General features: G+C 47.1%; 1 protein-coding gene across 7 annotated transcripts; it reads right to left on the reverse strand.

Annotated features, from left to right (window-relative positions):
• Nucleotides 1–1007: 1007 nt before the first annotated feature.
• Nucleotides 1008–26473, reverse strand: OS9 (OS9 endoplasmic reticulum lectin; the record flags this gene model as incomplete). 7 transcript variants are annotated; one of them, XM_080705411.1, is made up of 15 exons in its annotated part: nucleotides 1008–1133; nucleotides 1470–1582; nucleotides 1727–1891; nucleotides 2764–2953; nucleotides 3195–3431; nucleotides 3642–3730; nucleotides 4915–4969; nucleotides 5166–5266; nucleotides 5464–5565; nucleotides 5654–5864; nucleotides 22954–23052; nucleotides 23278–23354; nucleotides 23484–23547; nucleotides 25737–25913; nucleotides 26312–26473. In XM_080705411.1, the coding sequence occupies 15 exons, from the start codon at nucleotides 26471–26473 to the stop codon at nucleotides 1008–1010; spliced, it is 1968 nt and encodes a 655-aa protein (XP_080561537.1). The 7 variants fall into 7 exon arrangements, with proteins under 7 accessions (XP_080561537.1, XP_080561536.1, XP_080561539.1 ...); XM_080705410.1 differs by having other exon boundaries at nucleotides 3150–3431; XM_080705413.1 differs by lacking the exon at nucleotides 1727–1891.
• Nucleotides 26474–26948: the final 475 nt, after the last annotated feature.

A 26948-nucleotide genomic window follows, 5' to 3' on the forward strand; every position in this document is an offset into this window, starting at 1 on the left:
ATGGCTCTATGGTGTGCATCATGGCTTTCAGGGTGTAAGGAGAAAGAGGACAGGGAAGGATCGGTGCTGAATAAGGGAAGGAAATGGGCTGGAGGGGTAGCTCGGTAGTAGAACACTTGCTAAGCATGTGCAAGGCCCTGGATTTAATTCCCAGCAAGGTAAAAAGTTTAAAAAATAAAAAGGGAAGAAATGGAGAGGACAGATGAGGACCAGGAGGCATGACAGCACTGCAAGTGTTTTGACCCTTGCCAAGCCAACTTTGACTCTGTTCAGCTGTCCTGGACTGTGTGTCCCCAGCCCCACTGATATCTGAGTGGTATGGAGCAAAACCCAGGATGAGAGCATGAGCCCTTCACCCCGAAAAGAGCAGCGAGCCTCCTCCATACTTGAGCACTTTCACCCAGCCCCCTCCCCAAAAAAGGCTGATGGGCTGATGGTCCAGTTCTTTATTGAGAAACCTGATTGTTGAAGAACGTGGTGGGTAGCTCTGCACCCACCCTTCTGCTGGGATTGTGTCAGAAGTGATGTGCACTGGTCTCCCATTTCCTCAGCCACAGAGGTGAAGGCTCGTTGACTCAGAAGCACAGATTGTAGGGGACAGTGGGAACGGGAAGGGGGTAAAGCAATTCTAAATGGCAGGAGGGCAGGGGCTGGTGGCCTGCTGAGCTGTCCTGTTACCCTCCCTGGCCAGCCCCACTCCAAAGATTTCCCCAAGTCTCAAGGTAGGAGGAGGAAAAAACAACAAATTAGGGGGTGATAACAGGGAAAGCTGAGGGAGGGAGGAAGGGCATGTGGGGAGAGCCAACCCCGGGCCTGGTGAGGTCTGAGGCTGGCTCAGGGCAGCTGCGGCGGCACTCACCGCCCTCCACACTGGAGCTGGGTCCCAGCGGTCCACAGCTCAGCTCCTCTCTGCCATTTTGCCTCAGGGCCCCGGGGGTGGGGAGATGAGCAAGCCAGGGCCCGTCAGGAAGACACTGGACTCCTTGGAGGGCTTTGTGGCAGTGGTCTCAGAAGTCAAACTCCTCCAGTTCCCCCGTGCCCTCGCCATCTTGTGAGCCCCACACCCGGCGGTAGTTACTCTCCAGCTCTTTCTGCCGCTGGCGCTCTTTATGGGCCTCTTCAGCTCCCTGCACCTGGGGGTGGGAGGGGGAGCGTAGATGCTTCAGGAGCCAGGGAGGCTGGGGGCTTCAGGACCCATGGAGGTCCCTGGACTGGTGGGGAAGGCAGGGGCTAAGGACACAGCCTCCTAAGGGGCTCTCTCTGATACCAGACCAGAGATCACATGCGGCAAGGCTGGGTATGTGTGTGTATATGCGTGGGCTGTGTAAATGTGTGTGTGTATGTGATGTATGTCTGTGTTGTGTGTGATTATGTGGTGTGTGTTTGTGTGTGTATGTGTACATGTCTGTGTGACTTCAGATGACGCTCCCAGCAGCTCTGCATGCTGGGAAGGGGGTAGGATTTCTCACCAAGATATTGAAGAAAATCTCCTTGAGGTTCTTGGTGTCCTCATCAGTCAGCCAGCGTGCGTCTTCCTCAGTCCCTTCTGCCCCAGGGCGGACAATCTTGATCTCAATTTTCCCTGGAAAGGAGCAGTATGGGTAGTGAGGAGGGGAGGCCGGGAGCCTCGGGTCCCCAGGCAAGGTTACCGGTCCACCTTGACCCAGCCCCTCCGCTTCCGTGGCAAGCCCTTCCAACAGCTCGTAGCCCGCCCGCCAGGGCCCACCTTCAGCTGTGAGTCCCTCCCTCTCCAGCAGTTCTTTCACCAGCCCCTCGATTTGTTTCAGCTGTGGGTTTTCCCGTTTCATCTCGAGGACAGTCAGATCCTGATTGGGGCCTCCGTGACGGAGCTTGGTGACCCGGACCCGGACTCTGTGCTCAGGATCCTCCTCTTAGAGGGGGAGACACACAGGGAGACACAAAGCACAGCCGTGACTCCAGGGGTAGGGCTGCGGCGGTCACCACTTCCTAAGCCATCGACTGGTTTTGACAGCTCTTCCATCTCAAAGTGTTGAGCCAGGGCTCAAAAAATCTAGTGCTGCTCACCCCAGCTGCAGCCTGCCTTCTTCCCACACCACTCGGTGATTCTGCCTGCCACCTAGAGGAAAAGGTCTGTGTTTTCTGAAAGCAAAACTCAGGCCCCATGCACCAACAAAAATGTTTTGCTTGAAGGAGCAGATTGGACAACCCTGGTTTGGTCCTTCGTGTGCTAGGACTTCAAAGACCTTTCAGTGTTTATACAGAGAGTGGGATAGAAGGTTTGAAACTGGAATGTTCCACTTGGAATGTCTGATCTCCATACCTACAGAACCCTGTGGAATGGACATGGGGAGATGCAAGAAGTAAGTCTTAAAGTGCCCAGGCTAGTGGCTCGTGTGCAGCCGGGTGCGCCCACTCCGAGCCCTGATGCTGGGCCACTCCCTCTGCAAAGTCTTGAGGCTGACAGGCTGCATCCTTCACAGGTGTGTGGTTTCCACATTTGGGCTCAAAGTCAGCCAGTTAATATCTATGTGACGGGCCGCATGCTCAGCTGGGTGCACAGACGCAAGCCAGGGATCAAGACAGACACATCCAAAAAGCTGCTTCCAGATGATGGCTAGGAGGTAACCGTGCACAGGGAGGAGAACAGAGAGAATGGTGTTCCAGAAAGTAAGAAGAGGATGTGCACTCTCAGAAGGGAAAGAACAAGGTGCCCTTGGGAACAGCCCCACCTGGGGGACAGACAACCGGCCCAGCTGCTGCTCCTTCTCTGACCACTCTCACCTGTAGGATGGGGTGGTGGGGCTTGCTTTTTGGGGACAACTCTCCTTTTCCTATACTTCTTCACCAGCTCTGGACTCTGTTTTTCCTCCAGCCTTTTGATGAGTTTGTTGAGTGTGGACGTCAGAGCCAGCATTGCCCGCTCACGCTCTGACTCCTTCTTTAGCCCATCGGGGTCCAGCTCCTTCTCTGTCTGAGATGCACAAGAGAGGACGAGAGTCGAGGGCCTGGGGAGCTGGGGCCGGCGGGCGACCCTCCAGGACAGTCTGATATCTGGGTCTCATCCCTGTCTCATATCGGTTCCCTGTTGCCCCTTTCAGTTCAGTGAACCACCCATCCTGCCCCCAGGCCCAGCAGCTGGGCAGCTTCCAGAGCCACGCTGCACCCACCTCCTGCATGATGTTCTCCAGTTCGCGCTCCATGCCGGCCTTCACCTCCGAGCGGAGCCGCTCCCGGTCTGACGGGAGCAGTATCCCTTCCAGTTCCTTCTCAAACTCTCCCAGTAACTGCCGCTCGTCCTCGTCCTCGTCCTCGTCCCCGTCGCCGCCGTCCGCCTCTTCTTCCCCCTTGCTCTGATGCTCTGTGTCGCCCTTCTCCTTCACTTCAGCCTCCTTTGGAGGGGCCTCGGCAGTGTCCTCCCCCGGCTGCTCCTGGCCTGGAATCGGCTTCCCCTGGGTGGAGGTTGGGGAGAAGGAGATAGGCAGCCTTGGGGTTCAGTGGTGACACATGGGGGGGCCAACAGTGGACTGTGGTGGCACGGGACTCAGGAAGAGTAGGGCAGGAGCCAGGTCTACTGGGCCCAATGCAGGCCCGGGCAGGGTGGCTTTTCAAATGCTTCCAGACAGGAGGCAGGGCCCTCCCCTCCCTCGAGCAGGGGCTACCTTTTTTGATCCACCTTTCAGCTCCTCTATCAATCGAATCAAGTCTGCAGGACTCCGAATGACTTTGACCTGCACATTGTTCTGAAAATCTGCGAGGAGAGAATAGGCAGGGAGCTGCCATGTTTTAAATGCTCTTTTGATTCCTAAGGAGAGGCAATGAGAGACCGAGGAGGGGCATGGTCTCTGGCTCCAGGGGCTACCTTATCTGGTAACTGAGAGGGACAAATAGACCCGACGGAGAGCAAGCTCACAGTGGGCCGGCCGCATGCTGACCAGCTGCTGGTCCCCAGCTCTTCCACAGACTTCTGCAGCCCTTTTTGCAAAAACTCTGGCTTTTAGGACTACAGAAAGATTCTGGGGCTGAGGGCTCTTCCTGCTCTCTCCCCTTCCCACAAATACTAACCATTCGTTGTCCACTAAGTTCTAAGCATTCTGTTATGAATTATAGATTCATCTTCATCCATATCACAACAGTCCTCTAAGGTGGGGGTCGTTACCCACATTTAAAAATTGTGTGTGTGTGTGTGTGTGTGTGTGTGTGTGTGTGTGTGTGTGTGGTACTGGGATTGAACCAGTGGCATCTACCTCTGAGCTGCACCTCCAGCCGTACTGTTTATTATGAAACAGGGTCTCACTAAGTTGTGGAGGGCCTCATTAAGTAGCTGATATTGGCCTCAAACCCACAATCATCTGGACTCAGCCTGCCAAGTACTGGGATTACAAGTGTGTGCCACCACACCTGGCTCCCAGCCCTATTTTTTTATTTTGATTTTTGAAGCAGGGTCTCACTGAGCTGTGGAGGGCCTAAGTAATTGAGGCTGGCTGCAAACCTCCTGTCTTAGTCTCCCAAGTACTGGGATTACAAGTGTGTACCACCACACCCGACATTACCCACATTTGATGGGTAAGGAAACTGAGGTTAAGTGAAATCTTCTAGGAATAGAAAGTCAGTAAGTCTCAGAGCCTCTGTGCCCTACTATCTCCTCCAAACAGTGCTGCTATCTACAACAGCACTAACTCAGGCACAAATATGTTCTCTGGGGCAGGAGATGTAGCTGAGTAGCAGATTGCCTGTGTGAGGCCCTGGGCTTAATTCCCGGCACCACATCCCTCTCCCCACATGGTTTTCCTCCCTCCGTCCTTCCCTTCCTTTCGCTCCATCCTTCCCTTCCTCTCTCTCTGGGTGTTTAGCTGTCCCCTCCAACCCCAGCCCCACCAGCCCTAAAATACATTCAGGTGCATGAAGCGAAGGAAACATGGAGGGCTGACTCACCATCAGGAGGGCCTGGAGCTGGATCTGCCGCAGGCTCGAGGTTTAGGTCTTGTTCCTGATGAGGAGAAAGAGCAGACTCAAGTACGAGGCTTGCTGATGCCTACCATGCTCTTCAGGCAATCGATCTGGGGATATCCTTCCATCTCTGGGCAGATGCAGGTCACTGCATAATGGCCTCAGCTCCAAGCACCCTCCCATCCCAAAGCCCAGGTCCAGCCTCATGGAAAAGCATCCCAGAAGCCGGCTCCTACCTCCGCCTGGGCTTCCTCTCCTCCTGGGGCCTGGTCCTCTGGTTCATCAAGCATCTTCCAAAAATCTGACTCCTTACTGCCGTCCTTGGTAGGGCTTATATCTATGGTACAGAGAACGGGAGAAAATCCATAAGGAAGGGGAAAGGAAGAGAGCGAACGGGATGGGGTACACTTTCCTCTCAACTGCCAGGGCCCATGGCAACCTTCTGGCCCACCCGCACCCGTCAGTACAGGCCAGGACTAGGGGGAAGGAAGAGGTGGAGGCCCATCTCACAGATTAGGGAAAACCAGGTCCTACCTGCTTTCTTTGGGGAAACCACCCCAGCCTTGGTCTCGCTCCACATTTGGTGGTCCAGGTCTTGCAGGTCCTCTGTGATTTTACCTTCGTACTGCTTTGAGTCTACCAAAAACCAGCATGCAACGGGGTATGCATGCATTCCTGCCTTCTGCTGCACCCCCCACCTCTCCTTGCTCTTCTAATCACTCACCAGCCTGCCTCTGAAGGTAGGCCATGTACTCCTCAGGCTGCAGGGAGGGGTGACAGCGAATGGCCTGTGGAGCGGCACTGGGAGGGGGCCGGAGGAGCGGGTGGGGACAGAGCCGAGGGGTCCGAATGGTCAGCACGTAAGAGCAGGACAAGGGCTCATCCACACGATCAATGTAGTCCCCAGAAATACTTGCACCCTCGTCACAGAGGAACTGCCGGGACAGAAAGGGGAAAGAAACGCTAAGGACCTCTAATAACTAGCTTTAGATTTTGGAGCTGCTGGCTTTTATTAAGCACTATTATGTGTCTAACACTGTACATACGCATACGCACACAATGTCACATATTTTGTGGCACTTTACATAGATTGGCTCATTTATTGGTCACAAAAACTCAGTAAGAGAGGTATTAGTATCCCAACTTTGTGGCTTAAGAAACATAGGTTTAGCTGGGCGTGGTGACGCACGCTTGTAATCCCAGCCTTTGGGAGGCTGAAACAGGAAGATCGCGGTTTGCGGTCAGCCTCAGCTACTACTAAGTGAGGCTCTTTGCAATTCAGTGAGACCCTGTTTCAAAATAAAGAATAAAAAATAGGGCTGGGGTGTAGCCTGGAGGTGGAATGCCCCTGGGTTCCATCCCTAGTGCCGCAAAAACAACAGCAACAACAACAACAACAACAACAACAACAACAAAACACTTAGGTTTGATGCAGTTGAGGAGCTGGTTCAAGGTGACCAGCTGGTCAATGGTGAAATGGGAACCAGACTCAGGCAGCTTACTGTAGGTGACTAGCCAATTTTTGTTTCACTTTCTTGCTTTATATAAATGTGTATAGTCAGGTGTGGTGGCGCACACTTGTAATCCCTGCGCTTGGGAGGCTGAGACAGGAGGATCGCACAGGTTCGAACCCAGCCTCAGTTACTTAGTGAGGATCTCAACAACTTAGTGAGACCTTGTTTCCAAATAAAATATACAAAAGGTCTGGGAGAATAGCCCAGAGGTAGAAAGCCTCTGGGTTCCACCCCCAGTACCACCACCAAAAAAAAAAGTGTATAAATACATATATATATTTGCCTTATATTTTTATGAGTATATATGTGTGTATACATATCTATTTAGCCACTTAGCAAGACTCTCAGCAACCTAACAAGACCCTGTTTCAAAACAGACATAAAGGGTTGGGGTACATCTTGGAGCTAGACCATCTCTGGGTTCAATCCTTATTACCACCCAAAGGGGGAAAAAAAGTATGTGCATATGGTGCTGGGTGAAGTGGCACACACCTGTCATTCTTGGCCTTTGGAGGCCAAGACAGTAGGATTGAAGGTTTGAAGTAAGCCTCAGCAACTTAATGAAAGCCTCAGCAACTTAGTGAGTCCCTATTTCCAAATAAAAAATAAAAAAGAGCCAGGGTGTAGCTTGGAGGCAGAATGTCCCTGGGTTCAATCCCCTGTGCTGCTGCTGCTGCTGCTGCTACTACTACTACTACTACTACTACTACTACTAATAATAATAATAATAATAATAATAATAATAATATGTGCATATGGCAAAAAAACAAGCTCTAAGATGGGTATGGTGGCTTATGCCTGTAATCCCTCAGGAGGCTGACACAGGAAGATCAGCAGGTTTAAGGCCAGCCTCAGCAACTTAGCAAGCAGACCCTCAGCAACTTAGTAAAACCCTGTTTCAAAATTAAAAACAAATAATAAAATAAAATAGGGCTGAGGATCTGGCCTAGAGGTAGAACAATCCTGTGTTCAATCTCTACTAACACACACACACACACACACACTTCTAAGGTTCTTATTATTATTCAGAAAGAGAGTAAAGATATGCAATAGGAGAAATGTTAGCTTTTGATTAATTAAGCATGCACCACTATAATTTCTAAAGTAACTAGAAGAAGTGAAAGAAAGAGAAGCCCTACTTCTGGAAGAGCACCGTGAGGGGAGAGAGACCTGTTCCCCAGTGAAACTCTATAACTGGCAAAAATGGAAAAAACAGCCGGGCATGGTGGTGCACGCTTGTAATCCCAGCATTCGGGAGGCTGAGACAGGAGGATTGTGGTTCGCGGACAGCCTCAGCTACTTAGTGAGGCCCTCTGCAACTTAGTGAGACCCTGTTTCAAAATAAAGAATAAAAAACAGGGCATGGGTGTAGCTTGGAGGTCGAATGCCCCCAGGTTCCATCCCCAGACCTGCAAAAAAAAAAAAAAAGAATAAACTCACAACTTCGTGGTCCGTGGCCAGCCTCAGCTACTTAGTGAGGCCTTCCGCAACTTAGTGAGACCCTGTTTCAAAATAAAGAATATAACATAGGGCTGGGTGTGTAGCTAGGAGGTACAATGCCCCTGGGTCCCATCCCTAGTACCACACACACACACACACACACAAAAGAAATTTAAAAAAATCTAAAGTCATTGGAAATTTTCCTAAGTTTATACAAAGAACAAGGAAATGTTTATTTAAGAAAATCCACTGACTCTTTAACAGTGAGAGCTGTGGCACCTGAGCCCCAGCTGCCGGCCCCTCTGCGCCAGCCCCAGCCCCAGCCCCAGCTCAGTCTGACAGAAGGGCCGCTTGGGTGAGTGCTCAGAACCCGGGGCTCCCTAGCCCTCAACACCCGGTCATGGCCGTGGGATTTCACCAGAGGGCAGGCTGCCAATATGCCTCAAACTGTCCCCAGATCCAAGGTGCAGAGACTCAATTCCTAGCAAATGTGGTCAAGAGACCGAGGCTCCTTCCTTCCCCAGCTCCGCTTAGAAGGCAGCTTTTCTCAAGTGCAAGAGAACAAGCATCTTGGGGCCCTGACTGCCTTCCCCTGAGCCACTCAGGGGTGGAGGTTTTACAAAAGTATAGAGACCTGAGAGGCCAGAGGCTGTGGTCCCTGCCCAGCTCCCTGCTCAAGCAGGAATGTCACTCCAAGAGATGAAAATCGCTGCCCCAACTCCAGAGAAAGATTTCAGAAGTTTTGCTCAGGGAGGTAGGCCACCCCAAGAACTGAGAGCTTCAAGAGTCTCAAAGAAGCCAACATGAAGTGATCAGAGTTACAGGGAAGTTCAAGGTTGCTGAGATAATTCCGTTGGAAATAGTTTGGATATCTGCATGTAAAATAATAAAGGTGGACACTACCTTATACTATAAACATGAGTTAACTCAACAGAAATCAATGCATATTACATCATACAACAAGTTTCAAAAAATTTAAGAGAGCTGGGCATTGTGGCGCACGCTTGTAATCCCCATGCTTGGGAGGCTGAGACAGGAGGATCGCACAGGTTCGAAGCCGGCCTCAGCTACTTAGTGAGGCTCTCAGCAACTTAGTGTGACCTGTTTCCAAATTAAAAAAAAAATTTAAGAGGACTCTAAGTGGTATCACATTTGTCTTACTACAAGGTAACTCAACAAGAAATCAATAAAAGATAGCTAGAATAAACCCAAATGTCAGGAGAAGAAGAAACGTCTAAAAAACTCACAGTTCAAAGCAGAAATAGGGATTAGGATGTAGCTCATGACAGAATACTTGTCAAGCATCAACGAGGCCCTGGGTTTGATCCTTAGCACCACAGGGGATAAAAAAAAGTAGAAATAATACATCAACATTTAGAACTGAAGATAAAAAGATTGCTCATCAAAACTGTAGGACCAAGGCCGGGCGTGGTGGCACACACTTGTAATCCCAGCATTTGGGAGGCAGAGATTGGAGGATCGCGGTTCACAGACAGCCTCAGCTACTTAGTGAGGCCCTCTGCAACTCAGTGAGACCCAGTTTCAAAATAAAGAATAAAAGCAGGGCGTGGTGGTGCATGCTTGTAATCCCTGCGCTTGGGAGGCTGAGACAGGAGGATCACGCAGGTTCAAAGCCAGCCTCAGCTGGCTTAAGAGACCCTGTTTCCAAATAAAATATAAAATAGGTCTGGGAGTGTAGCCTGGAGGTAGCAGGCCCCTGGGTTCCATCCCCTGTACCAAACACACAAAAAAAGAATAAAAAATAGGGCAGGGGGTGTGGCTCAGAGGGCGAATGGCCCTGGGTTTCATCCCCAGACTCCCACAAAAAAAAAAAAGAAAAAAAAATGTGGGACCAATCAGATGTAGGGGTGCACACCTGTAATTCCAGTAGACTCTCAGCAACTTAGCAAGACTCTGTTTCAAAACATAAAAGGATTAGGGGTATAACTTGGAGGTAGACTACCTGGAAATTCAATCCCCCATAAGGTAAAAAGAGAGAGAAAGAGACAATGAAACAAACGTGCAATGGAATATTATGCTGCTGTAATAACAAAGGCAAAGCAGGGTGTGGCGCACACCTCAAATCCCAGTACTTGGGAGGCTAAGACAGGAGGATCGCAGATTCGAAGCCAGCCTCTTAAGACCCTGTCTCCATATAAAAAATAAAATAGGGCTGGGGGTGTATCCCAGGGGTAGAAGGCCCCTGGTTCCATCAAAACAACAAAGACAGAAGCACTAACCTAGTGAGTGTTGATACTTTGGACCTGAGTGGAAAGGACAAGGGGGAAGGGGAGGAGGAGGAGGCGATCAGGTATGGTGGCACATGCCTGTGACCCCAGTACTTGGGAGGCTAAGGAAGAAAACGATAGGTTAGAGACCAGCCTCGGCAATTTAGCAAAACTCTCAGCAACCAAGTGAGACCCTGTTTCAAAATAAAGAATAAAAAATAGGGCTGGGGGTGTAGCTCAGAGGTAGACTGCCCTTAGGTTCAATCTCCAGCACCACAAAACAAATAAGTAAAAATGAATGAGCTAGGCATTCAGTTCAAGAAGTTCAATAAAGAAGAGTAAAAATGAACACAAAAAAAGGAGAACAAAGGTATATCAAGATTAGAGTGAGCAGGCGTGGTGGCGCACACCTGTAATCCCAGCATTTCGGAGGCTGAGACAGGAGGATGGCAGTTTGCGGCCAGCATCAGCTACTTAGCAAAGCCCTTTGCAGCTCAGGGAGACCCTGTTTCAAAATAAAGAATAAAGCCGGGCATGGTGGCGCACGCTTGTAATCCCTGCGCTTGGGAGGCGGAGACAGGAGGGTCGCGCAGGCTTGAAGCCAGTCTCGCTGGCTTAAGAGACCCCGTTTCCGAATAAAAATATAAAAATAGGTCTGGGAGTGTAGTCCGGAGGTAGAAGGGTTTCCAGGACCACCAAAAAAAAAAAAAAAAAAAAAAAAAAATAGAAGCCAGGCGTGGTGGCGCACATTTGTAATCCCAGCGCTTGGGAGGCTGAGACAGGGGGATCGCGCAGGTTCAAAGCCAGCCTCAGCTACTTAGTGAAGCTCTCAGCAACTTAGTAAGACCATGTTTCCAAATAAAATATAAAACAGGTCTGGGAGTATATCCCAGAGGTAGAAAAGCCCCTGGGTTCCACCTCCAGTAACACACACACACACACACACACACACACACACACACACACACACAAATAGGGCTGGGAGTGTAGCCCGGAGGTAGAATGCCCCTGGATTCCATCCCCAGTACCAAAAAAAAAAAAAAAAAAGATTAGAGTGGGGCTGGGAGTGTAGCTTGGTGGTGAAGTGTTTGCTTAATATGCTCAAGGCCTCGGATTTGATCCCTAATATGTCGGCGGGGGTGGGTGTGTAGGTGGGTGAGAATTTAGGCAAAATTCATGAAATAAAAAAATCAATAGAGCCAAAACTTAGTCCCTTAAAGACTAATACAACTGAATAAACTCTGCAGAGACTGACCAATAACAAATGAGCGAGACAAAATAATGCAAGAGAAATAAAAAGAGGGTCCTACTTACAGATGCTACGATTAAAAAGATAACAGAAGGATATAATGAAGAATTTTATGCCAATACATCTAAAAAATCAGATGAAATGGACAAAGTCCTAAAAAGTAAAACAAAAGTAAAGTAAAAAAAAAAGTCCTAAAAAGTAAAACAAAAGTAAAGTCCTAAAAAGTAAAACAGGTAAAAAACAGAAACTGAATATTTATAAAACTGGTAAAGGAAAAAAAAAAAACTGGTAAAGGAAATAAATCATCAATTAAAGATCTTCCCACAGCCAGGCTTAGTGGCACACACATGTAATCCTAGTACTTGGGGGGCTGAGACAGAAAGATCACAGGTTCAAGGGTAGCCTCAGCAACTTAGTGAAACTCTCAGCAACCTAGCAAGACCCCGTTTCAAAATAAAAAATAAAAAGGCTGGGGTTGTAGATAGAGGCAGAATGCCCTTGGGTTCAATCACCAGTAACAATCCCAGAAAGCCTTTCCACAAAAAAAAGCTAGGCCAAGATGATTTTACAGGTGAATTGTAGCAAACATTGTACATATAAGTTCCAATTTTACATGGTCTTCAGAGTATAGAAAAAGTACATTTTAAAATTTATTTTTGAGGCTACTATAATCATATTAATAAAATATTAGAAGGATAGTACTAGGAAGGACAATTACATATAAGTATCTCTCACAAGCATGTTTAGAAAAGGCTTTTAAAAAACCAAAAAACTGGCCAGGTGTGGTGGTGCACACTTGTAATCCTAGTATTTGGGAGGCTGAGACAGGAGCACAGGTTAGAGGACAGCCTCAGCAATAGTGAGACCCTCATAAACCTAGTGAGACCCTGTTTCCAAAATAAGAAATAAAATTGAGCTGGGAGTGTAACTCAAAGGTAGAATTCTCCTGGGTTCAATCCCCAGTACCACAAATCAATCAATCAATCAATCAATCAATCAACTGGCCAGGCACGGTGGTGCACACCTATAATCCTAGTATCTGGGAGGCTGAGACAGGAGAATTGCAGGTTTGAGATCAGCCTCAACAACTTAGCAAGACTCTTAGCAACCCAGGGAGACTGAAAAACAAACAAAATAAACAGGTCTGGGTTTTAGCTTGGAGCTAGAATGTCTCTGAGTTCAATTTCCAGTGCCATACACACAAAACAACAACAAAAACAAGTTGAATAGTTAAGGATAATATATATCATAATTAAATTGGGTCCATCTCAAGAGTGAAAAATTGGTTCAACATTAGAAAACCTAAAGCTGAGCCGGCGTAGTGGCGCACGCTTGTCATCCCCGCGCTTGGGAGGCGGAGACAGGAGGACAGTGCAGGTTCGAAGCCAGCCGCGCGCACTGGCTTAGGAGACCCTGTTTCCAAATAAAAATGTAAAAACAGGTCTGGGAGTGTAGCCCGGAGGTAGAAGGAGTTCCAGGAACCCCAGTACCACCAAAAAAATAAGAAAACCTAAAGCTGGGCGTGGTGGCGCGCGCTTGTAATCACAGCATTTGGGAGGCTAAGAAAGGAGGATCACGGTTCGCAGACAGCCTCGGCTACTTAGGCCCTTTGCAACTCAGTGAAACCCTGTTTCAAAATAAAGAATAAAAAATAGGACTGGGGGTGTAGCTTGGAGGTAGAATGTCCCTGGGTTCCATCCCCAGTACTGCAAAAACAAAAACAACCTAAAAATCACTTAATTTCAAATTAAAATAGGCTCAGCTGGGTGTGGTGGCACACACTTGTAATCACAGTACTTGGGAGGCTGAGACAGGAAGATCAGAGGTTCAAAGCCAGTCTCAGCAATTAAGTGAGGCTCTCAGCAACTTCATAAGACCCTGTTTCCAAGTAAAAAATAAAACAGGTCTGGGGGTATAGCCTGGAGATAGATGCCTGGGCTCCTTCCCCAGGACCACACATACACACCCCTCGAGAATTAAAGCAAGACTGAAACCTATGAAGAAAATTAACAAAACTGCCAAGTCCACCACCATTGTGAGAGTAGTTTTTATACTTTTATTGTAGTTTTATACTTTTATTGTAGTTTTACTGTAGTTTCAGAGTGATAGTGCCATATACAAAACATAGTGGGAATTTTTTTTTTTTTTTTTTTTTTTTTTTTAGTATTGAGGATTGAACCCAGAGTCATTCTGCTATTAAGCTACACCCCCCAGCCCTTTTTTATTTTTTGTTTTGAAACAGGGTCTTGCTAGGTTGCTGAAGCCAGTCTTGAATCTGTGTTCCTTCTATCTCAGACTCCCAAGAACTCAAATTACAGGCATTCACCAGCCACCTGGCTCACAGTGGGAATTTTATTTATTTTTTTATGGCAGTGGGGATGGAACCCAGAGGCATTCTACCTCTGAGCTACACCTCTAGCCCTATTTTATTTTTATTTTGAAGTAGGGTCCCATTAGGTTAATGAGAGTTTCACTATTTGCTGAGGCTGTCCTTGAACCTGTAATCCACCTGTCCTAAGCCTCGCAAGTACTGGGATTACCAGTGTGCACCACCATGTCTAGCTCAAAGTGGGAATTTTAACATATCCTTTTCAATAATGTTTTGGCCAACTCAACATAAAATTAGTTTAAGAAAAAGAAAAAAAAAGGCGGGGGGGATACTGGGGATTGAATCCAGGGGCATTCAACTCACCACTGAGCTATACCCCACCCCTTGTATTTTTTAATTTTGAGACAGGGAACCACTAAGTTGCCCAAGCTGGCTTCAAACTTGCAATTTTCCTGCCTTAGCCTCCTTACTAACTGAGGTTACACATGTGTGTCACCACGCCCTGCATTGATTAGAATTTTAAACTGAATAGAGAAAATACATGTTTTTAAACACAAACATACCATTTAAAATTTTTTTTTCAACTTTTATTTTTTGTGGTACTGGGGATGAGACCCAGGGGCCTTCTACCTCCAGGGTGTGCCCCCAGTGTGGGCATTGTGAGGTCTGACTGTGAGGCCTGGCTGCAGGAGGTCAAGAACAAAGGACTTCGGGGATGGAGGGGAAAGCCTCTGAACGTCCCCCTGCTCCCAGCTCTAAAAATTTATCTGCCTGGCCTGCTGTCAAGCTCACCAATCAGAGAAACACAACTGCTTTGCTCTCCCTCACTCCAGACGCCACAGAAAAGGCCCCTAGTCTGTAAGGAAGGGGCTTCTGACTTTCGTGGGCTCTTTTGTGTGTCAGTTCCCTTCCCAGGCTTTATTCCAAATAAAGCCTGTTCTGATCTATTGAGCCATGTCGCTTTTATCCCTGTTTTCTTTTTTCTTTTTTTTTCAGTACTGGGGATTGAACCCGGGAGTATTCTACCTCTGATATACATCCCCAGTCCTTTATTCTTTATTTTGAAACAGGGTCTCACTAAGTTGCGAAGGGCCTAAGTAGCTGAGGATGTCCATGAAATGCAATCCTCCTGCCTCAGTCTTCCAAGTATTGGGATTACAAGCATGCATCACCAAGCCTGACTATCCCTGTATTTTCTAACACCCAATTCTTAAAACTTTTTTTTTTTTTAATTTGAAAACAGGGTCTCCCTAAGTTGCTGAGAACCTCATTACATTACTGAGGCTGGCTTCAAACCTCCAATCCTCCTGTCCCAGCCTCCCAAGTACTGGGATTACAGGTATATACCACCATGTCCAGCTCAAACATACCATTTAAAAAAATTCACCATAAAGAAATTCCCAACAATCACCAAAGAGTCATGAGCACTATGGTATAATATTCGGAATCAACCACAATTTTATTTGTTTAGAAATATAATAAGCAAATATAATAAGCATGATTCGAAATAAGTTTGTTTTTTTTGTTGGTTTTTTTTTTTTTTTGGTGGTACTGGGGTTCCTGGAAGCCCTTCTACCTCCGGGCTACACTCCCAGACTTATTTTATATATTTTTTTATTTTTGGAAACAGGGTCTCTTAAGCTAGCGCGACTGGCTTCAAACCTGAGCGATCCTCCTGTCTCCGCCTCCCAAGCGTGGGGATTACAAGTGTGCACCACCACGCCTGGCTCGAAATAAGTTTTGAGCAAGGTAGAAATCACAATGAAAATGAAAACATGTCAAAACTTGAGAGATGCAACCGAAAGACTACTTAGAATGAGGTGAGTAACTTTAAATGCATAATTAAGGAAGACTTAAAACCAGTGTGGTAAGCACCCTGCTCAAGAAGTTTCAGGAAGCTGTGCATGGTGGTGCACGCTTGTAATCCCAGTACTTGGGAGACTGAGACAGGAGGATCACAGGTTCGAGGACAGCCTCAGGAACTCAATAAGACTTTCTTTCAAAATAAAGAATAAAATAGGGCTGGGTGTAGCTAAGTGGTAGAACGCCCATGGGTTCAATCCCTAGTAACACACACACACACACACACACACACACACACACACACACACACACACACACACCGGGCATGGTAATGCACGCTTGTAATCCCAGTATTTGAGAGGCTGAGACAAGAGCATGACAGGTTTGTAGCCAGCTTCAGCTACTTAGTGAGGCCCTCCCCAAATTAGTGAGACTCTATTTCAAAATGAAGAATGAAAAATAGGGCTGGGGCGTTGGGGGTGTAGCTCAGAGGAAGAATGCCCCTGGGTTCAATCCCCAGAAGAAGGAAGGAAGGAAGTAGGGAAGGAAGGAAGGGAGGAAAGAAAGAAAGAAAGGAAGAAAGGAAGGAAGAAGAGAGAGAGAAAGAGAGAGAGAGAGAGAGAGAGAGAGAGAGAAAGAGAAAGTTAGTTAGTTACAGGAAAGAGGGCTTGGGGTGGAGCTCAGTGGTATGATGTAGGCTTAGCACTCTCAAGGCCCTGGGTTCAATCGCAGCAAGCCCCCCCCCCAAAAAAAAACAATAAAAGAAGTTTTAGAGGACAAAATAATGATGATCTATATCTAATGTATAAAGAATTTTTATAGCCGGGCGTGGTGGCGCACGCTTGTAATCCCCGCGCTTGGGAGGCAGAGACAGGAGGATCGCGCAGGTTTGAAGACAGCCGCACGCGCTGGCTTAGGAGACCCTGTTTCCAAATAAAAATGTAAAAATAGGTCTGGGAGTGTAGCCCGGAGGTAGAAGGGCTTCCAGGAACCCCAGTACCACCAAAAATAAATAAATAAATAAAAAATAATTTTTATAAATTGAGATGAAAAATATAAATAAGCCACTAGGAAGCTGATCAGAGAACATAGATGGTTAAAAGAAAAAGAGTAAAAAAGAGACAAATGGCTCTGAAATATGAGTACGGTGACACATCTTTTCTTAAATGCAAATTAAAGCCAAACTAAGAAATAGTTATTCGATCCCTAGCTGATGACTGGCCAAAATTGAAAAGTTTAAAAATATGCTACGTTGGCAAGGCTATACAGAAACTGGCATTCTCATGCATTGCTGGAAGGAGAATAATTTACCTAAGTCGGGTAATTTGGCAGTACATGTTAAAATTACACAAGTCTACTTCCAGGAATGGAATCTATATATATTTTGTAGGTACAGAATTATTCATTGCAGCACTTTTGTGTTAATAAGAGTGTGTGTGTGTTTTTTAATGTGGTACTGGGGATTGAATCCTGGAGCTGAGAATTTTGCTAAATTGCTGAGGCTGCACGCCTTCAAACCTGCCATCTTCCTGTTTGTCTCCCAACTACCAGGATTACAGGCATGTAACACCACAAACAGAGAAAGCAGGAAGGAAATCATAAGCTTTGCGTGGTGGTGCATGCCTGTAATCCTAGAACTTGGGAGGCTGAGACAGGAAAAGTGCACGTGAGGCCTAGTGAGGCTACCCAAAACTTAGTGAGACCCTGTTTCAAAATAAAGAATAACAGGGCTAGGGGTGTTGCTCAAAGGTAGAATGCCCCTGGGTTTAATCCCCAGTACTGCAAAAAAAAAAAAAAATTTAAAAATAGCAGATATTAATGGAATAGAAAATAGATAATAATAAAGCCGGGCATGGTGGCGCACGCTTGTAATCCCCGCGTTTGGGAGGCTGAGACAGGAGGATCCCGGTTCAAAGCCAACCTCAGCTACTTAGTGAGGCTCTCAGCAACTTAGTGAGACCCTGTTACCAAATAAAATATAAAATAGAGGTCTGGGAGTATAGCCCAGAGGTAGAAAGCCTCTGGGTTCCACCCCCAGTACCACCAAAAAAAAAAAAAAAAAAAAAAGAAAATAGATAATAAGCTAAACAAAATCAAAAGGTGGTTCTTGGACTAATAATGTAGGCCTTAATAAAAAAACTGAAGCAACCTAAATGTGCATCAACAGGGAACTATTTAAATAAATGATAGTAGAAGCTGGGTTTGTGGCACTCACCTGTAATTCCAGGACAGGAGGATCACAGGTTCAAGGCCAGCCTCACCAATTTAACAAAACTGTTTTAAAATAAAATAATAGGCCGGGCATGGTGGCGTATGCTTGTAATCCCAGCATTTGGGAGGCTGAGACAGGAAGATCCGGGTTTGCAACCAGCCTCATAATGAGGCCCTTTGCAACTCAGTGAGACCTTGTTTCAAAATAAATAAAAAATAGGTATAGCTTGGAGATAGAATGCCGCTGGGTTCCATCCCCAGTACTGGAAAAAAAAAAATTTAAAATAATAAAATAAAGTAATAAAGGGATGGAGATGTAGCTTGGAGGCAGACTGTTCATGGGTTCAATACCACTAAAATAGAAAAAAAATTACAAATATCTAACAGAACAGCAGCAACTGTATACATGATCAAGTTTTTTTGTTTTGTTTTGTTTTGTTTTGCTTTTGGTGCTGGGGACTAAACCCTGAGGCATTATACCTCCAAGCTACATCCCAGACCTATTTTATTTTATTTATTTTTTTACTTATTTTGTGGTACTGGGAATGGAACCCAGGGGCATTCTACCTTTGAGCTACACCCCCAGCCCTATTTTTTTTTTAATTTTTTATTCTTTATTTTGAAATATGGTCTCACTGAGTTGCAAAGAGCCTCACTAAGTAGCTGAGGCTGTCCGCGAACTGCGATACTCTGGTCTCAGCCTCCTGAATGCTGGGATTACAAGTGTGCGCCACCAAACCTGGCTTTATTTTTTTGTTTTTTGAATTGGAATTTGAACCCAGAGGTATTCTACTGCCAAGCTACACTTCAAGCCCTATTATATTTTTTATTTTGCAACAGGGTCTAAGTTGCTGTGGAATCTCATTAAGTTGCTGAGGCTAGTCTCAAAACTGTGATCCTCCTATCTCAGCCTCCCAGGTACTAGGATTATAGTGTATGCCACCACTCCTGGCTACAAAGAAGCCTTTTATTACTGAGTTGGAAAGAACTCAAAGACATGGGTACGTGTGTGTGCGTGTGCACGTGCATGTGCGTTACTGGGACTGAAGGTGGGAACATTCTACCTCTGAGCTACATAAACCTTGAGTCCTATTTTTTTATTTTTATTTAGGAACAAGTCTCGCTAGGTTGATGAGAGTCTCACTACTTGCTGATGCTGTCCTGAAACCTGCAATCCTCCTGTTTCAGCTTCCCAAATACTAGGATTATAGGCGTGGGCCATCACACTTGGCATAGTATATTAAAAAAAAAAATCTCTGGACGTGGTGGCACACACTTGTAACCCCAGTACTTGGGAGGCCAAGACAGGAGGATCACAGGTTGGCAGCCAGCCTCAACTACTTAGGCCCTCTGCAACTTAGTGAGATCCTGTCTCAAAATAAAGAATAAAAAGCTGGGCGTGGTGGCGCACACTTGTAATCCCAGCATTTGGGAGACTGAGACTGGAGGATCACATGTTCACAGCCAGCTTCAGCTACTTAGTGAGGCCCTCCGCAACTTAGTGAGACCCTGCTTCAAAATAAAGAATAAAAAATAGGGCTAGGTGTGTAGCTCAGAGGTAGGATGCCCCTGGGTTTAATCCCCAGTACTACAAAAAAGGAAAAGGAAAAAAAAAAAAAAGGCTGGAGCATAGCTTGGAGGTAGAATGCCCTTGGGATCAATCTTTAGTACCACAAAAATGAATGAATGAATGAATGAATACTAAAGGTCACTTTCCACAGCCTTCCCTTCACCCTGGACTCAGTTCCTTCCCTGTATGCTCCCTGTGGCATGCATTTCACTTGTCCAAGGGTTTATCCTACATCTGTCTCCTACAGGCGGGGCAGTCCTCTCAGCTGCCCTTTTATCCCCAGTACACAGGGTGTGTGTTCCACAGATAGGAGGAAGATGCGGTCTTTGCCCTCAGTTCTTGGAAGCCCCCCCGAAGGTATGAACCACCATAGGAATCATTAGAATACAATGAGGGAAGTGCTGTGACAGGGTAGACATGTGTGCGATGCCAGTGGGGACGTGGATGTGGGTGTCTGCGTATGAAACACTGAAGGAACCCAACTTTCTGGGTTAGTTATGAAACATGACATTTGAGCTGGCTTATCACCCGTTCCGTCTGTTCATTGGAACACTGGGCACCTGTGTGGGGCCAGGCACCATTCCAGGCACCGAGGACACGGCAGAAGACAAGACAGGCATTGTCCTGCCTTTCTGGAGCTTATTTTAGTGGGGCTATGCATACAGATATTAAACTTAATGAATTCATTTCAGGTAATGATACATGTCTTGAAACACTGTTATTACAGAACACTACAGATGCTTACCAGGGGAAGGCTGTGTGTGTGTGTGTGTGTGTGTGTGTGTGTGTGTGTGTGTGCCAGTGTGCGCAGGTGTGTGTCTGTGTATCAGATCTCCCCTCCTGTAAAGGTGTCATTTGAATATAACCTGAATGAGAGAGCAGAGCCGGCCTTGCAAAGACTTATGGGAAAACTGTCCCAGGCAGAGGGAACAATGAGACCGAACGGTTCAAAGGACAGAAAGAAGGCCAATGTGGCAGAAACACAATGAGTGTTTTTACCTCCAGCCAGGATTTTGTCCCCGAGTTTCAGAGTCACAGAGGTAACTGCAAACTGAAAATCACCACTGGGATGTCTAACAGGCATCTCAACCTTTGGTCTTAAAACCAACCTCATCGCCGGGCGTGGTGGCGCACGCTTGTAATCCCCGCACTTGGGAGGCAGAGACAGGAGGATCGCGCAGGTTTGAAGCCAGCCGCGCGCTCTGGCTTAGGAGACCCTGTTTCCAAATAAAAATGTAAAAATAGGTCTGGGAGTGTAGCCCGGAGGTAGAAGGGCTTCCAGGAACCCCAGTACCACCAAAAAAAAAAAAAAAAAAAACCAACCTCATTTCCTCCCCCAAACCTACTCCTTCACATTTCAGTAAATGATAATTCTATTGTTTCAGTTGCTCAACCTAAAAACCCTGGAGTCATATTAACTCTGTCCCACCTTCAATCAACAAATTTTCTTGGTTCTCCCTTCACAATATCCAGAATTGAACGGTTTCCCACCACTTCCCTCGATCGCTATGATCAGTGCTAAAGGGTTTGGATCTCACCCCTTGTGCAAAGCAGAATCACTGAAGGTTTTCCAGGACCAGGCACAGAAGCGACACAGGTTTGCAGTGGTATGTTAGAGCCAGTTTACACCAGCTCACAAGAACCACCTGGTAGGTTTTCGTAAATGTTGCAAGATGAGCCAGGAGTGATAGTGCACACCTGTAATCCCAGTACTTGGGAGGATGAGCGAGGAGGTTTGCAGGTATGACACCAGACTCAGCAATTTAGCAAGACTCTGTTTCACAATAAAAAATAAAATTGGAGCCAGGCATGGTGGTGCACGCTTGTAATCCCAGCATTCAGGAGGCTGAGACTGGAGGATCAAGGTTTGCGGACAGCCACAGTTAGTAAGTAGGGCCCTCTGCAACTTAGTGAGACCCTGTTTCAAAATAAAGAAAAGAGCCGGGCGTTGGTGGCGCACGCTTGTAATCCCAGCATTCAGGAGGATCACAATTCGTGGACAGCCTCAGCTACTTAGGCCTTTTGCAACTCAGTGAGACCCAGTTTCAAAATAAAGAATAAAAAATAGGACAGGGGCTGTAGCTCAGAGGTCGAATGGCCCTGGGTTCCATCCCTGACTCACCAAAGAAAAAAAAAAAAAAAAGAATAAAAAAATAGGGCAGGAGGTGTAGCTCGGAGGTCAAATGCCCCCTGGGTTGCACCCCCAGACTTGCTAAATAAATAAATAAAAATAAAATTGGGTGGTGGTATAGCTTAGAGGTAGAATACGCCTGAGTTCAATCCCCAGTCTCTCTCTCTCTCTCTCACACACACACACACACACACACACACACACACACACAAAATGCATGACGGTTGACATCATATTGAAAGGTGGAAATATTTATACCATGAACATTACAAACCAGGGCTTCACCTCACCCTGAGAGTCTGAGTGTTCAACATTGACCAGCACACATTTGCCTGTGCAAATCTGTATCCCAGAGAGCTAACTCTGGTAGGTGTTACATGGTTCTCAACAGGTGTGTAGGTTAGTAAATACTCTATCACCAGCCCTTTTTATTTTTAAACAAGGTCTTGCTAAGTTGCTGAGGTGGGCATCCTATCTCAGCCTCCCAAGTATTGGGATTATAGGCATGAGTCACCATGCCAGGTGGAAAGAATTTTAGGACGTATCTAAAAGTAGAATGGATGTGTTGTTATTTACTCTGAGAGAGCTAGATTGCTTTCTTTCAACTCACATCTTACTTTGTAATCACAAACTCATTTCTCTGTTTCTTTGTTAGCATCTGTCTTCCCCTCTAGTCTACGCACTCCACAAGGGCAGGGCTGCTTGCTCATCACTGTATCCCAGAGCTGAGCACTGCCTCGGCCCAGGTAAACAGCAAACCGTCACTAAAGAGAGTTACTAAATGAAGGACAGAGGGAACAATGGAAGGAGGAAGAATCAAGGACTGACACTCAGATTTATAGCTTAGGAGCCAGGTGTGGTGGTGCATCTTATAAATCCCAGTATTTGGGAGGCTGAGACAGGAGAATTGAAGGTTCACAGCCACCCTCAGCTACTTAGTGAGGCCCTCTGCCACTTAGACCCTGTTTCAAAATAAAGAATAGGGCTGGGGGGGTAGCTCAGAAGTAGAATGCCCCTGGGTTCAATCCCTAGTATTAGGAAAAAAATATATATATTTATATATATATAACTTAAGTAATAGAAAGGAGCACTGTGAGCTGGGCGTGGTGGCGCACGCTTGTAATCCCAGCATTTGGGAGGCTGAGACCGGAGGATCACGGTTCACAGACAACCTCAGCTACTTAGTGAGGCCCTCTGCAACTCAGTGAGACCCAGTTTCAAAATAAAGAATAAAAATTAGGCCTGGGGATGTAGCTCAGAGGTAGAATGCCCCTGCGTTCCATCCCCAGTACCGCCAAAAAAAAAAAAAAAAAAAAAAAAAAAAGCACTAGTGGGAAAGATTAAGGGTGGTTGATGTGTTTGTGTGGGGTGTCTGGGAAATGTTGACTTGCAGTACCTCTGAAAATCTAGACAATGACAGCTAGCTGGCAGCTGGAAATGAGCCTTAAATGCCGAGTTCAGGGTTTGGGAGAAACCCTCTGGACCATATGCTGTATCACCACTTCCCGCCCTTAAGAGTGTGGATTGTCAATGCCCTCTCAAGACTCACCCGAACCTCGGCCTCCCGGGGCCTCCCATTCAGGTCACACTTGGACCCGTTGCCATAGGTCTGGCTGTGGTAGCGTTTCAGGCGATGCTGCTTGGAGGCCTGGAGAAGACATGAGGCAGGAGGGTGGGACATGAGAAGGAGAGCACATAGAAGGATGGCACCGCAGCCCCATCGGGACCTTGAGACTCAAGAGATCCAGGCCCAGGGACTCTGTCCTGATGGCCACCAAGCCCCAAGAAACACATCAGTTAATCCTCCCCTTCTTGACCCGGCTCTCAGTCTGTAGCTAGACCCATTCCTCTCCCAATCCCGAACTCTTGCCACCTTGGCTGTTTCGTCATCCCAGTCGAAGGCCGATTGGTAGTAGCCGAGATAGAGGACGTCACCTTTGATCTCTGAATCTGCAAGAGAAGCCACAGTAAAGGCTGCCATCCTCTTTCAAGAGGATGAGGAGGGAAGAGGACTGGGGAGGCGGGTCACCTTCCGTGATATGATGCTGAGGGCTTAGAGAGAATGTAGAGGCAAGTCACCTTCCATGTGGTACTGCTGGATGTGGCGTCCATAACAGAATTCGTAGGTCCACCAGTCCTTGGTCTGACAATTAAAAAATGAACAATCAGAGGGAGAGTGCACATGCCTCTTCCTAGAACGCGAGTCTCCTGGATCCGAGGCACATGACCTCTCGTCTGCTTCTCCGCTCCCTCTGTTCCCTACGCATCCTCCAGACCCCCAGCGAGCAGGAACAGCTATTTTCTTCCTGCAGTTGGAGACACACTTCTAAAGTCTGGCTGACCTTCCCCTGTGGTCTTTCAATTTCTCCTTTAAAGATTTTTTTTTTTTTTTGGCAGTACTGGGGATGGGGCTCAGGGGCATTCTACCTCTGAGCTACACCCCCAGCCCAATTTTTTTTAATCTTTATTTTGAAACAGGGTCGCACTAAGTTGCAGAGGGCCTCACTAAGTAGCTGAGGCTGTCTGCGAACCTGGATCCTCCTGTCTCAGCCTCCCGAATGCTGGGATTACAAGCGTGCGCCACCACGCCTGGCTTTTAAAGATTTTTTTAAAGTTGTCTTTATCTTCCATAAAAATAAGAAATTATGGCTGGGCGTGGTGGCGCACGCTTGTAATCCCCGCGCTTGGGAGGCAGAGACAGGAGGATCGCGCAGGTTCGAAGCCAGCCGCGCGCACTGGTTTAGGAGACCCTGTTTCCAAAATGAAAATGTAAAAAATAGGTCTGGGAGTGTAGCCCAGAGGTAGTGTAGCCCGGAGGTAGAAGGGCTTCCAGGAACCCCAGTACCACCACCAAAAAAAAAAAAAAAGAAAAAAGAAATTATGGCCGGGCATGGTGGCGCACGCTTGTAATCCCTGCGCTTGAGAGGCAGAGACAGGAGAATAGCGCAGGTTCAAAGCCAGCCGCGCTGGCGTAAGAGACCCTGTTTCTAAAATATAAAATAGGTCTGGGAGTGTAGCCCGGAGGTAGAAGGGCTTCCAGGAACCACAGTACTACCAAAAAAAAAAAAAAAAGAAATTATGGTATCCTGGAAGCATTCAAACCAGGAAAACAAAGAAGATCCTAAAACCACTTTTATTTTTGTGGTACTGGGGGTGGAACCCAGAGGCTTTCTACTTCCGGGCTACTCTCCAGCCCAATTTTATTTCTTATTTATTTTATTTTAAAATTTATTTTAGTTTATTTTACTTTCATTTAATTATTTATTCTTTTTTTGTGTGTGTGTGGTACTGAGAGTGGAACTCAGAGGCTTTCTACCTGAGGGTTATACTCCCAGACCTATTTTATATTTTATTTCTAAATGGGGTCTCATTAAGTTGCTGAGAGCCTCACTAAGTAGCTGAGGCTGGCTTTGAACCTGCAATCCTCCTGTCTCAGCCTTCCAAGTACTGGTATTGCAAGCATGCATCACCACGCCCGGCTTCATGCCCAGCTTCTTAACTGAACATCTACAACATTCTTTACACTGTTCTAGCCACTGGGGATGCAACTTTGAACAAGAAAATTCTCTGACCTCATTAGGGCCAGGATTCAGACCAACAATAAACAAACTGATTCAGTTAATAAGATGATTTCAGATCATAAAGAGTGCCATGATGAAAATAAAGTAGGATACTGGGGCAGAGAGAGATGGAGCAGGTGGTGACTTCATTGGGCTTCTCTAATGAAGGGCCTGCCCCTCCTGCTCCACACTGTTCCATTTAGGCACCTCGATCTTGATTTAACCTATTCTGAGTTGTTTATTTTATTTATTTATTTATTTATTTATTTATTTTTGAGGTACTGGGGATGGAACCCAGAAGCATTCTACCTCCGACCTACTCACCCAGCCCTATTTTTTAGTCTATTTTGAAACAGGGTCTCACTGAGTTGCAAAGGGCCTCACTAAGTAGTAGCTAAGGCTGTCTGCGAACCTCAGATCCTCCTGTCTCAGCCTCCCAAATGCTGGGATTTCAAGTGTGTGCCACCACGCCCGGCTGAGATTTTTTTTTTTTTTTAAACAGGGTCTCGCTAAATTGCTGAGGCCGGCCTTCTACTTGTAATCCTCTTTCTCAGCCTCCCAAGTACTGTGATTACAGGTGTGCGCTGCTGCGCCCAGCTTATTCAGAGATATTTTATCCTAACCCTCCCCTACATCCACCAAAATGTTATCAGTAGTTATAGAGTCTATGCTTCTGTCCTGTCGGTATTATATGTCTAGTCTGCCAATGGCCTCTTAACTCCTACAGTTTCCCTAGATCCAGCCCCCGTCGCCAGCGCTCCGGCTCCTTCACCTTCAGCAGGCAGGGAGCGTCCCTCATTGGGTTCAACAACTCAGGGATCCCAGGCCCTTGGTAAGCAGGTGCCTCCTCCTCCCTTTCTCGCTGAAAGTGAATAGCTCCAGCTGGCAGGCGACACTCGTAGCGCTGTTTGTACTTAGAGGAAACTATCACCACGTCCGAAGCTTGGCTCTAAAAAAGAAGTGAGGGTCGGGGGGCAGGAGGGCAGAGAGAGACTGGGATCAGGGAGAATAACGAGATCCCTCTTCAGACCCTGGGGAAAAGCCCAGTTGAAGACAAGTTCTCCAGCTGTAACGGGGCAAGGGCATCCACTTCTCCACGGGGGCGGAGTCTGGGTGTTTTCTCCGTGCGCTGGGTGCTGGAGCCGGCAACGAGAAGCCCCACCCCTCGCGGTGCCTGGTCCGGGGAGACTGGGTCTGTCTGCGATCCCCAGGAGTCACCGAAAGAGCTCTCCTTACTCTTCTCGGAGCTTTTAGTCTCCGCCCAGACTCCGCAGCTGCCCTTTTCCCTCCACCTTTCCCCCTCTTCCTCTTCTGTCCGGGACCCTCGCCCCTTCTACGCCTCCTCACCTGCCCTCCCATGACAGGCAATGGCAGGATCTCGATCCCATATCGCATTTCGCTCAGTTCCTCCAGGTTCAGGCTCCCGACACCGCCGGTCAGCCTTGCAGGTACTAGGAGCCCTAGAAACAGCAGTCCTAACAGACTGGACAGCAGCGTTTCCGCCGCCATCTTTCGTTTCCCTTCTAAGCCGAGACGCTTTTTCCGCCCTAAACCTGGCAGCGGCCTCACCCCGCCTATTAGCGCCGCAAGATCCCATTGGCTAGGCGCTCTGTCCCTCTTACGTATCCTATTCCCATTTGTAAATGTGGCTTCAAAGCCTCCGAGGGGGTGGTTCGAAACGAGTAGCAAAATCAATTCCTGAGTGTGATTGGTCAGAGAGACCAACCAATCACCAATGAGATTGAACACCTCCCTCCCTCTTTCCCAGTTCCGGAGGGGTGTGGTCTACAGATGGGCTCTTTAAGCAAATTTTCTCCGGCCTCAGCTAGCTGTCATGCGCATTGCTTTTTATTTCTCTTTGAAACGTTTCTTGCAATGTATCCCGCACCCGCCGGGTGGAGTATCGAGGCCATGGGTGGCTGTGTGGGACTCTCCTAGAAATTTATACTTTATGCAAAACACCCACTATCCAGAAGCATTTCAT

Source organism: Muscardinus avellanarius (assembly GCF_963383645.1).
Source record: "Muscardinus avellanarius genome assembly, chromosome: 11".
NCBI classification, from domain to species: Eukaryota; Metazoa; Chordata; class Mammalia; order Rodentia; family Gliridae; genus Muscardinus; species Muscardinus avellanarius.